Below are 12,676 nucleotides of genomic sequence, written 5' to 3'. Positions count from 1 at the left end.
CTCTGTCTGTGGTTAGGTTAAATGCCGTTGTCTAAGCAAAGTAGGCTATGTGCTGAGTATAATGGGTCTGCCATGTGAATGATGGGTTTGGTCAAGGGGTGGATTTGTCCTGTATTCTTACATTATCCGGGTATAATTCTTCTCACTCTTTGAATAAATCAACCAAAAGCATTGGCTCACTTAGTACATGTAAAAAGTACGTTCAGTAAATGCCAGATTTTATGAAATAAGTCCGACAATAAAGGCCACTTTTAAATCTGTTTCTTACCTGACAGGGCCTATTATATAGAGAGATTATCATGGTGTCTTGTTTCTTCCTGGTGTCTCTTACTTTCATCTTACAAATATGTACTGATCTAAGTCTACATATTCACGTGTATCTTTGCAAACACTTGGAAATCTCAGTATCTCAGTGTGTTTCAGAGAATAGGCTGAGAGATTGACGATAACTAATTCTTTCTGGTGGAAAGCTAATAGGCATGACCTATGAGAAACAGTAAGAGAGCTATATGGAGCGTGGCAAAGGAGAGGAGGAAAATGCTGGAACTCAATCCATGCCTGCTGCCCAGAGACCTTAGCTGGGGGTTTGTCATGTCTTAGCATGACGGTATTCAAGCCATGTGAGGTCTGAAAAAAAAAAAACACATACCCAGCTTGGGGCTTAGTCTGAGAACAACCAATTGCCTTGGTTTAAACCACACAACCCCACTATCAAATTAAGCGTTTTCAAGCTAATACAAATTAGCATCAGTCCACTGACCAATGCCTGAAATAAATTAGGCTGAGTCTAAAAGAAATCAGCCTGCATACAGAGGGCAACTCTCAAGGCCACTTCCTTGCTTTCCCCAGGCATGGAAGCTCCGGTTTGGAATATGCTTAGGATGCTGGTAAGTGCAGATGGTCTGGGGGAAAGCTTTATAAGCTGACATTTTTGTTTGAGCTCTCTAAAAAGCCAGGAAGATATTTTATTAGCCATGCAGGCATGGAAATCCAAACGTATCCAAGAGATAAATCAGAGGGCACTTGCTCCCTTTACGGAAATGTTCTTTATCAAAATGAAACGAACTTGAGACTGGAACAGAACAGTTGTGAGGAAGAAAAACTCAGAAGTTGCGTTTTTGGAGCCATCTCTGGAAATGCAATGCGTGATGGAGAGAATGTGGATTCACTTGATAAATGCTGGCTTGGGAATTTAGCATTTTAGGTGCCATCCACTCTATGAAGAGCTTTTAAAACAGCGCGAGCTTCCATGAACCCAGGAAAGGGAGAAGTCCCCAGTGAATGTAAGCCAGGTTAAACTATGTGTGTGCAGAGAAAGGAGAGAGAGTGGGGAAGGGGTAGACTCTTCTTCTTCAGTGTGCCTCACCTGGGACCAACCCTAAGAGTCTTTGGGGACTTGAGGTCAATGAGGGTTGGGTGGGATGTCGGCAGGGCCCTCTGAGTGTGTGCACTGCTGTTTGCTCTCCTGGTAGCATTTTCTTTTTTTATACCTTCAGAACTTGTCCTCAAAATTTCAAATCGCCACAGCTGTGGTTTTCTCTTCACTACTTCTACCTGGTGTTGGCTTCTTGTGTTTTCACCTGCTTTAAGGCTGTGAGCAAAACACTGTGGGATAGGACTTTTGTTTAAAATTTATCACTAAGTTGGTTTCGCTTCCCAGTTTGTATGAATAAACACATTTTTGAAGGGGGTTTTGAAATCTATTTTAGAAACATATTTGCATTTAATTAAAAATACCACGAAGACATTGCTAACCATGGTGGGCACACCTTGGGATGGGGGAGGGCACACCTAGGGGAGAGGGAGTCTAGTGTTGATGACCATAGGTTTCATCACTGTAGGCTGTTTAGGGGAAAATCCCTTCACTTTTTTTGCTGTAAACTGAAAGTCACAATAATGTCATCAACAAGAAACCATTGATCAGATAGTATTTTGAAGAGCTTAACCCATTCACTGAATTATTCCATTTATGTTTATTGAATAACTAGTAAGTGCCCATAGACTGTGCTGGCAGCTGGAAGAGAGGAGTGAATAAAGCATGATTCTAGCTTTATGGAGTATTATTGAAATCAGAGCTCCCTTCAGCTTAGGAGCAGGGAAGGAAGTATGAGATATTGAGGTGACCGTCATACTATTCCTTTTAGGAATCTTGGCATACCGTGGAGAGAGACAGGAAACAGGTTTATAGCTCTATTGAGAGAACTTCTGAGATCATATGATAGGACTTGACCAAACCATATTGAGGAGCCCTGTTCTAAATAGTCTCAAGCATTAAAGGGGGGGAAAAAAAGGAAGTTGACCAATATTTGTCTTAAAATGTTTGAGGCGTATCTGGCTTTAGAATATAAAAGGTAATAACTGAGATGCAGCCTGGTAGAATCTCCTCTGGGCTGGAAGCAGGGAACCTTACGTTTTATGTTTTCAGTTGTCACCCTGCCACCGGTTAGTACAAGGCTTTGGATAGGTCCTTAAAATTTTCTGGATCTCAGTTCCTTCATTGGACAAATGAGAAAATTTAATTGGGTCAGGATTTCTTTTGATAGTGAGTAATAATAACAGTATATAAGACGCTTTAGGTAGTATATTGGTGAGCCTTTTTTATAGTTATTTGTTATCGTATATTACCAAAAATGTAAATAGTGCTTCCAGCGCCTGCTTTCACAGATATTTTTGCTTAGCATAAGGCTAAGTTTATTAAAGGAGAAAGAGTGTTGATTTAAAGAATGATATCAAATAAATCATAGTACAGGACATAATTGGTTATCACAAACATTTTTCAGTTTGTGTGCCACTGACTAAGGGCAGGAAACATTTGAATACATGCCCTTTTAAGTTCCTTCCACTTCTATCTCTGTGTAATTATTTTTCTTCTTCATATTTAAGCACTATGGTGTCCTAGTGGAAAGTTTTTACCGAAAATAGTGTTGTGGTATCCAGAATAAACTGTTAGTTTTCCTAACTTGATCAGTAATTGAGATCCTTTTGAATGGTCTTTCATATATAGTTAGCTCTTTATGTGAGTCACCTAGTCCACTGCTGCTATAAACATAATTTTGTTTTGCTTTGTTTTGTTTTGTTTTTGATGTGTTTCAGATCAGAGTGCTGACAGAAAGAATGTTCAAACATCTTCGGAAATTGTTCGTCACTCACTTCTTTGGGCATTCTCGACAAAGAGCGAGGCTGGTCTCCAAAGATGGAAGGTGCAACATTGAGTTTGGCAACGTCGAGGCACAGTCGAGGTTCATATTCTTTGTGGACATCTGGACGACTGTGCTTGACCTCAAATGGAGATACAAAATGACCATCTTCATTACAGCCTTCTTGGGGAGTTGGTTCCTCTTTGGTCTTCTGTGGTATGCGGTAGCCTACATTCACAAAGATCTCCCTGAGTTCCATCCTTCTGTCAACCACACCCCCTGTGTGGAGAACATTAATGGCTTGACCTCAGCTTTTCTGTTTTCTCTGGAAACACAAGTGACCATTGGATATGGATTCAGGTGTGTGACAGAACAATGTGGCACTGCCATTTTTCTCCTTATCTTCCAGTCTATACTTGGAGTCATCATAAATTCTTTCATGTGTGGTGCCATTTTAGCCAAGATCTCCAGACCCAAAAAACGTGCCAAGACCATTACATTCAGCAAGAATGCGGTGATCAGTAAGCGGGGTGGGAAGCTCTGCCTCCTAATCCGAGTGGCTAATCTTAGGAAGAGCCTCCTTATTGGGAGTCACATATATGGAAAGCTTCTGAAGACCACCGTCACTCCTGAAGGAGAGACCATTATTCTGGACCAGATCAACATCAATTTTGTAGTTGACGCAGGGAACGAAAATTTATTCTTCATCTCCCCACTGACAATTTACCATGTCATTGATCCAAACAGCCCCTTCTTCCACATGGCAGCAGAAACCCTTCCCCAGCAAGACTTTGAATTAGTGGTGTTTTTAGATGGCACAGTGGAATCAACTAGTGCTACCTGCCAAGTCCGGACATCCTACGTCCCAGAAGAGGTGCTCTGGGGCTACCGCTTTGCTCCCATAGTATCCAAGACAAAAGAAGGGAAATACCGAGTGGATTTCCATAACTTTAGCAAGACAGTGGAAGTGGAGACCCCTCACTGTGCCATGTGCCTTTATAATGAGAAAGATACTAGAGCCAGGATGAAGAGAGGCTATGACAATCCCAACTTCGTCTTATCAGAAGTCAATGAAACAGATGACACCAAAATGTGACAGTGGCTTTTCAACAGGAGTAATGGAAAGTCTTGAAGATACCCGGTGACTAGAAGTATGACGAAGTGATCGAAAATTTGAGGGTATGAAATTAAGACAAGAGCCTTCAACGTCTACCAGCACCATGCCCCTGAACTCCATAGCCATGATCTTGCAAGACACATAGCTCTACAAGGCACCTGCATTAGAACATGCAATATATTTCTAGAAAACTGCAATATGGAAGCCATAGGAATTCACTTGGAATCTTGAATATGATTATTTGAAATCATGCAATGTTGATAGAAACGGACAAAATCATCGACAGTTTCATGGACAGGACAAAAAAGATCTTAAAATTCTCTTTGAAGAAGTTATGAGCTTTAAATAGGATCAGAATTCTTATTTAGATTCTACTGATAAAAAATAAGCCACCTTTAACATTGGCTTTTGTCAAAGAAAAAAAAAAAAACAGTCTCCTGAGGATGGAGAGAATGAACTAATCGAAGATGGCAAGAAAAGACTGATATTCAAAGAACAACTGAGGCTCTGAGCTTCTCCAGCCCTGGTTGTTGGAGCTTTGGTCCTAGTCTGGGTCATGCTGTGTTTACTGAAGATCAAGGGGAGGCTGAGTCCACGGACTCTCCATCTCTATGTATCCAACATGGGGAGGAGCGCTGAGCTCCATCTACTTTCTGGCCCCGCCAGACACTGCAGCCCAAGTTCGGTTTGGGCCCAAACGATCTCATGTGGTACGTTTAGACAGAGGTTAAATCACCACTCTAGAATCTCAATGAACACCTTCCTGCAAGGAAGAATGCTTGATTTGAAAATGGTGATGTTATTTCTTCCAGTTTGTGTTAGGTGGGGTAAGGGGCTATGAATTGGGGTAAAAGAGTATTTCCTGATCTTCCAAGAAGGCAGTGAAGAGTTTGAAGGAGCAGCGTCATGGTAGAAGGGACAGTACCGCCAATGCTTCTGAGAAAAAGAAAAAAGTATCTTGTGTTCTTCTGCCTCGAGTTTGTACTGAAATGCTGTTTCTAAAGGAGATGCGTGGGATGGGCTGTGACCCCACAGTGAGGAAAACACGAGGTCTCCCTTCCTCAAAGGGACCAACTGAACATAAAGACGGATCTGTAGAGAAAGATTTTACTGTGAATGTCTCTTTCAGGGCTCCTCCTGCATTATTGTGAATATATTCTGGAAGGAATGGTACTTAAAGCTGCTTAGGAATCAAAACGTTCCCAGTGTGTTGATTGATCTATTAAATCTCTGAAACTGTGCGCGTGCTTTCCAAAAGTGTCAGTTACGGTGCATGAACTGTAACAGACCAACAGGTGACAGCCCTCTTGCTGAGGGTGGACTTTCTCCTGGGAGATGTGGGAGGGGTGGGGGAAGATGGCAAACAGGACCATATGTTGTCTCGACGCCAGCTCACCTCCGGGGGGAAGTGACCTTGGCTACAGACGTGCCTCCTCCTGTGCGGCTCCATCGAATCACTCCAATGTGTCTTGGCACATGAAGCGGCAGCTGTGGCAGTTTTCACCAAGGATGGTTCTGTTTTCCGGGCCCAGGGATGAGTTTGATCAGATTCACACACACACTTTGGTCCCTCTGACCAAGAGCAGTAAGAAGTCTGATAGGCTAAGAGTTGTGCACTTTGTCAGTGGCCGTAACACCGGAACAACTAGCCTACACGGGAGATTACTCTGTGCCTGGAGGTATGCTGGCACTGCAATTTGATCTATTGACAAAGCTAAAGGAAATGAGGGAGCTAGAATTCTCTGCTGGCCACTGTCGTGAGGTTGTATGACTCCGTAGTCCCTTCATTAACCTGGGGGGGTCAGAACACATTCCTTCCCATCTGTTCTGCTCCATTAGCAGCATGCTTGGGGATTGCCGGAAGTGAAATGATCTTATGCAATCTATTCCTTTAGACTGCTGAAGAGCTGAACAACTGGAATCTTTGTGACTGGTGTCTCTTTCTGGGTTATTCGGGGGAATCCGTGCTTTCAAATATTCCTTTATTAGGATTAAGGCATTCTCCTATCTGGAGTCCCTTTCCACCTTTTTTTTTTTAATGTTTATTTATTTTTGAGAGTCAGAGAGCGGGGGAGGGGCAGAGAGAGAGGGAGGAAGAAGATCCGAAGCAGGCCCTGCACTGACAGCACAGAGCCTGATGTGGGACTCGAACCAATGAACCATGAGATCACGACCTGAGCCAAAGTTGGACGCTTAACTGACTGAGTCACCTAGGCACCTCAGAGTCTCTTTCTTCATGCAAATCCCCCATGAACCTCTAGCAATCATTAATATACTTACATCCAGGAAAGCCCTGGGGAAATGAGGGCCCACAGGTATCTTTTAATAATCTTGAGGGGTGGCTGGAACCCCAAAACAGCATAAAACCCCTGGATGTTTAAAAAGAGGGGGATGGGGCGCCTGGGTGGCTCAGTCGGTTAAGCGTCCGACTTCGCTCAGGTCACGATCTCACGGTCCGTGAGTTCGAGCCCCACGTCGGGCTCTGTGCTGACAGCTCAGAGCCTGGAGCCTGTTTCAGATTCTGTGTCTCCCTCTTTCTCTGACCCTCCCCTGTTCATGCTCTCTCTCTGTCTCTCTCTCTCTCTCTGTCTCAAAAATAAATAAACGTTAAAATTAAAAAAAAAAAAAAAAAAAAAGAGGGGGAGGCCAAGGGTATAGGAGCTCAGTGAGTAAAGAAAACATATGGGAAATACAAGGTTCCAGAAGGCTAATTTGCCTATGGGTTAATGCCAGTGCTAAAGGCAGGCTTTTTACTCCGGTGAAGTAACATGGTTCCCAGCAGGACCTGACCACGTTAGTATTGCTTTTGTTCTAGGTGTGCCATGTTCTATTTACCGAATTGTCAATCCATTCTAAAAGCAATTCGTCGCTGTGTATTCCTTTCAAGAAAAACTGCGTCCGTGATGCTGTACCATATTCAAAGTTTTCCTGGTACTCACTTCCCTTGAAGTGCCTCATTTAGCTCTGTTGCTATGGGGGTTTTGGTTTGGAGAGTCTCAACTTGGCTTCATCTTCCAGGGCTTAGGTGGACTCAATATTGCCAATATTCAGAGTTAAGGTTTGGGAGATGGTCTAAAAATGTATTCCACAAGAGAGAAAGCGAAGAAGGAAGAGATGGGCTGTAAGCAGCCAAATCTAAGAAGTGAGAGGATTAGAGTGTCTGTTTCCACAGCTTATGGGTGGGTGACAGGACAGCAAAGAACTTTCCAGGTGCGCTGTGCAGACAGTTGAGGAGGTGCCTTCCCTGGAGATTTTTCACAAAATGGGACATGGGTCCTCAACCGGGTGGTCCGGTGAGTAGCATGGGGGATCTTTCCCCGTCCAGAACACACGTGAAAACCGCTGATGCAAAGGATGCAAATGAGCCCCTGACCCCGCCCCTGGGCCGTTGTTGTCTGCCATTACAGGAAGTGCATGTCAATCAAAGCTTGACAGGGGAGATAGAGCATTTTATTTTGGAGCCAGAAGTTTGAGAACAATGACTGGAATTTCCTCTTTCTGTCCAGCAAGGGCTGTTTGTCACTGGGGAGATAAAAGTCCAGGGGTAGGGAATAAAGGTTATCGGGAACAGCGCAACACAGAGCCGCGTGGGGGGGCGCCGCGGGAGGAGGGGTTATGGAGGAAATCTATTTCAATGCCTGTCATTGAGTTTCCATTAAAAGAACATTCAGTTAGGAATTCAAAAATAATTTAATCTCCCCAGCCAGATGCACCCAGCTGGACTCCTTGGAGCCGAGCCCTGCAGACGGGGAGATTTGTACAGGGGCTGCAGGGACTAGAGTTGCATCTCGAACCAATACATCCTTGACTGCCCTGGCTGTTGTAGAAGACGTAGGTGGCTTTCAGACTACTGAGAAACCCAAGACCTGGGCTATAGCAGAAGAAACTTACCGTAGGGGCTACTTCCTGAGTTCCTTGTATGTTTCAGGTTCTGTTTTAAACATCTCATATACATTACTTTATTTAATTTCCCCAATGACTCTATGATTCTATTTTTGCATTTATTTTTCACTTGAGGCAGCTCCGGTAAGGAACTCGTCCAGAGTTACTAGCTGGTAAACGGCAGGGCTGGAATTCAAACCCTGAGCTGTCTTGAAAGCCCATGTGTTGAAAATCGTTCAAATCTGCATCCTAACACAGCCCACCTCTGAGGGGACTCACCAGGGCCATCAGACATTCACGTTGAACCCAAGGAGACTTGACACATATCCCTGGTCCTGTCTTACACTTTGGGAGAAACCCCTCATAGTTTAGCACAGAGTGGAGCCTCTGGCTAGTGCTTAATAAACACCTCTGGACTTACATATTCTAGGAAGAGGTAGTGTTTAACCAGGGCCTCTGGATAATCTGTTAGTTTAGCATCTGGAAATATCCTGGGTACCCTGAAGATTTGCCTCGCCTGTTGGTGCAAACTATCTTTAGGCCTCCTGGGTATTGGATAGACTACGAGTTGGGGGAATTTAGGTAGAATCCTGGGGCCTGGGACTCCATTTCAACACAACAGCTGCTCGCGGGGGGCCTACTGTGAGCCAGGCACTGAGGATGCAAGAATGAGGAAGGAAGGGTGGTTTCTGCCACTGCTGTAACTGAGGGGCTCAAAGCAGCCTGGTGGGCGTGAGCTAAATTGGAAAACTGCTGATTGTGGAGAAAGTAATTCCCTCCTCTTATGCAACATACATATAATAGTTTCCATAATGTGATATTGACATGACTGTTAACAATAAGACTACTGACTACCGTTCTAAAATGATTAAAACAGTTCTTGGGGGCGCCTGGGTTGTGGCTCAATTGGTTAAGCAGCCGACTCTTGATTTCTGCTCATGGTCGTGAGATCGAGCCCCATGTCAGGCTCCCCCCTGGGCATGGAACCTGCTTGGGATTCTCTCTCTCTCTCTCTCTCTCTCTCTCCCTCCCTCTCCCTCCCTTGCTCACACACTCTCTCTCTCTCTCTCTTTCTCAAAAACAAAACAAAAAAACCCAAAACAAAACAAAACACCACAATTCTCTGTAATATGTCCTTCTAGGGATGTGGAATCAACAAATGGTTTTAAAGTTACTTGAAGTAGTTCTTTTCTCTGTGGTTACGTACCCACTTGAAATAGAGTTAGGTCCAATGGTTTCAGTTTATTTCCAATTATGAGAGCTTGTTTATTGTTTTCCTTTTTGATATAACCGTTTTCTTGGATTAATTATGCAAAAAAAATTTTATATGGTTTCAAAAAATCATAGGGCAGGGTATAGAAAACTCATTTCTATTCTCGTGTTGTCTCTGTTCCCTTCCTCTTAGAGAAAGGTAATGGTTCTTAATAGTTTTATCATGCTATTGTGTCACTTTGAAAAACATGAGCAATACATTGGGGAGATATATTGATACCCCCCCCATTCTTACACAAAGGCAGCATTGTAGAAACACTGTCCCCCAGTGTTTTGTCCACTTAACTAACAATATATCCTGCAGATGACCATGTTACGATAATTGCTGATGATACCCCACTTTCCTTCTCTGGCTTTTGCAGAAGTTGCTGGAATCTTGCTCCGGAGGCTCCTGCCTTGCTCCTGTGGGCCTGAGAGATTGTGGATGTGGCTGTTTTGCATTCCTAAAAGCCTGCCTCCCTTTGCTGAAAGCCTGCAAGTCTTACCCTGCCTGTGAGCCTGGGCTCCCAGAACCAGGGTTCTTAGCAGGAGATAATCTGCCTGGGACCAGCAGCTCTTTAGGGATCAAAACTCTCTGGAATTTTGGTTGGTTGGAAAGTCAGAACAGGTGCCCTCAAGGAAAACACCCTCATTGCTGTACACGGTCTGGGATGTCTGCTAAGGGAGCGGGGGGATTCAATTCCCAGGGCATTCTGGGTAATCTCTTTTGATTAGGATCCAGGGACTCTTTGGAGGCTGGGGGTCCAGGAAGCCACCATTGTATGCAAAATTTCATGCACAAGTACTAAAATTAAAATAATTAGATGAATCGAATAAATAAAATGCTCGTTTGAAGCACGAAAAAAGTCCCGAGGGAGGTAGAGGTAGGGGTAGGCAGGCTTCTTGGGGATGGCACCTGACTGGGCTTAATGCATGGGAGAGGTTTGAAATAGGGAGAGGGGAGGGGCAGAGAGGTGGACAACCAGGTGGGAGGGTTAGTCCTAGGCTAACAGAACAGGATGTACATTTGCATGGGGCTTCTGGGAGGTGATGGGTGGTTTATGTGGCCACAGCATGGGTGTGCAGAGCGGAGGGAAGTAGCTCTCTATGGTCAAGAGTCCGAGGTTTGGTGTCAGCCCTGGGTTTGAATCCTGGCTCCATCAGTCAACCACAGTCTCTGAGGGGCAAAGACATGATTAAATGAGTATTTTAGAAATATAGCTCCAGTGTTGGTGTGTAGGATGGATTGGAGAATAAACTGGAGGTGGAAACTAGCTGTCAAGGGAGGGAAGGAAGGTGCCAGCATTCCCACTGTTCAGGAGGATAAACATGCTCAGAGACCATGTGACTTGCCCAGATCACCTAGATACATACATACAGATAGGAAAGCAGGGGCCAGACCCCAGAGCTTCTATAATCTAGTTTGGTGTTCTTTCCTGGGCTGCCCACAGCCTTCATGCCCAGGGATTACTGGTCCTGAAAGAAAGCTCACAAGGAAGGTGGCAACCGAGGTCAGGGGATTGCTCACCAGGACAATAGGGCTGGGAGTCTGTGTCTGGGGAACAGAGAAGGCACCACATACTTGAACCGTTTCCTTGGGCGTACACAGAGGCCACCTGCACATACCTTTGCACCTGGCATCCAAGGAGCCCAGGAAGAAGGTGAAAGGCTTGTTTCCACCATCACAGAAGTGACTTCATCTAACCCGATGAAGTGAAAAGTAAGCGATTCACTAATTAGTGGGCTCTTGCATCACCAGCAAAGTTGGTTTCGGCTGAACCAAGAGTGACATTAGAGACCATAATTATCTCGATGGCTCTCTCGGTGCCCCACATCACAACTTGAATCTGTGACCACCTCTTAAGGATATACCCTGATGAAAGCATGAAAGAAAAAGAAAAAAAAAAACATAGATAATAAAGAAAGAGATTTTGAAGGCAGGAAATACAATGTGAAGTTCAGTGGCTTTGAAGGCAGATCTGCCCAAGCTTCACTCTTCCATTTACTGGCCATTCTTATCTAAAACTAGTTCTTAACCTTTATGAACTACTTTTTTTCCCCAGTTGTAAATAACAGTAGTCAATACCTATGTTAAAGAGCTACTGGAAGGACAATCGTATGAAATACTATGTAACGAAATAATAGGTGAAGCGCCTAGCACAGTGGCTACCATAGGCTCCCACGGGATGGTAGTTTGAGTGATGCTAAGGTGATGGTTCCGTTGATGATGGGCAAAGACAAGGAAAGGCAGAGCCTGACCACAGTGGTTCGTCCCACCCTGTGCCTTCACCCTGTGCCTGAGTCTCATCATTTCCTACTCCCTAGATTCCACCCTTTGCTTTTTGTTCCCAGCCTCGAACTTAACCTGAGGCAAGGTAGCTCACCTTCCTCCCATCACTGCTTCTGCTTCCACCTGCAGATGCACAGAACCTTACACACTTAACAGTGAACAGGACCTACGATCCTGTTCCTGATCCTACCCTGTTAGTCTACAGGTGGAGAAACCAAGAGCTCCAGAAGGAAATGACTTGTCCAATGTGTCTTAATGGCCCTTGGAAAGCATCAGTTGCTTCTCATATCCCACCGCTTGACTAGGAGAGTAGAAACGGGTGATATTATTGAACTAACTAGAGAGGAAGGCTAAAGGGAGGGGACGCTGAGACAGTGGTCTGTCATAAGGGAGCCTGCACTTTTCGTTAGTGCAGTGTGCCTCTGGCCAGGAGGTGGCGCCACATACCTCCAGATCACAAAGTGAATGCCGGCCCCAGAGAAAAGTTGGCCTCTGGCTGTTAAGTGGTGCAGAGGCAGCCGTGGCATACCCCAAGGGAGCTCTTTAATAGGCACTATGTTTAGAATATTTAAGAGAAATATTCTGGGTCATCCAGTCATTGCTGGGCTGACAACATGTCCGTGAAAGATTTTGAGAAATGAAATTGCAAAGTCTAGGACTCTAGAGAGGTTAGGGTGGCGGAAGAGAAAGTTATCATTTATTACGAGTCCACTAGAGCTGAGGTCCTTTGACATTTTCTCCACAATGAGCTGAATTAATATCATTATCTCCCATCTTACAGATGAGAAGAGAGGGGCTTGCCCGAGGTCTGTATGTGGCTACTGAGGGCAGAGCTGGTATGTAGGTGTGTATTACACATTTATATTAATTTCCCCATATTACCTTCACCACAGCCGGGGAGGCAGGAACAGCCCAGCTACACAAGCACAGGTCATGCTGTGTGCAAATTCCTGGGCCCTTCCCCAGCTCCTCTCTCCTGGAGGCCTGGGTTCCAATCCT

The 12,676-nt window shown here is 44.7% G+C and overlaps 1 protein-coding gene across 1 annotated transcript in view; it reads left to right on the top strand.

The window, feature by feature from the left end:
* Positions 1-5,495, top strand: part of KCNJ1 (potassium inwardly rectifying channel subfamily J member 1) — a 29,678-nt gene extending 24,183 nt beyond the window's left edge. The window contains exon 3 of the mRNA XM_058687301.1: positions 3,094-5,495. Coding sequence (XP_058543284.1) covers positions 3,115-4,233 — 1,119 coding nt within the window. The 5' untranslated portion in view covers positions 3,094-3,114 and the 3' untranslated portion in view covers positions 4,234-5,495. The remainder of the gene's footprint in view (positions 1-3,093) is intronic.
* The last annotated feature ends 7,181 nt before the right edge of the window (positions 5,496-12,676 follow it).

Source organism: Neofelis nebulosa, chromosome 10 (genome assembly GCF_028018385.1).
Source record: "Neofelis nebulosa isolate mNeoNeb1 chromosome 10, mNeoNeb1.pri, whole genome shotgun sequence".
In the NCBI taxonomy this organism is placed as follows: Eukaryota; Metazoa; Chordata; class Mammalia; order Carnivora; family Felidae; genus Neofelis; species Neofelis nebulosa.
Note: the sequence above shows the minus strand (reverse complement) of the source record. Positions and strands in the feature narration are given on the sequence as shown.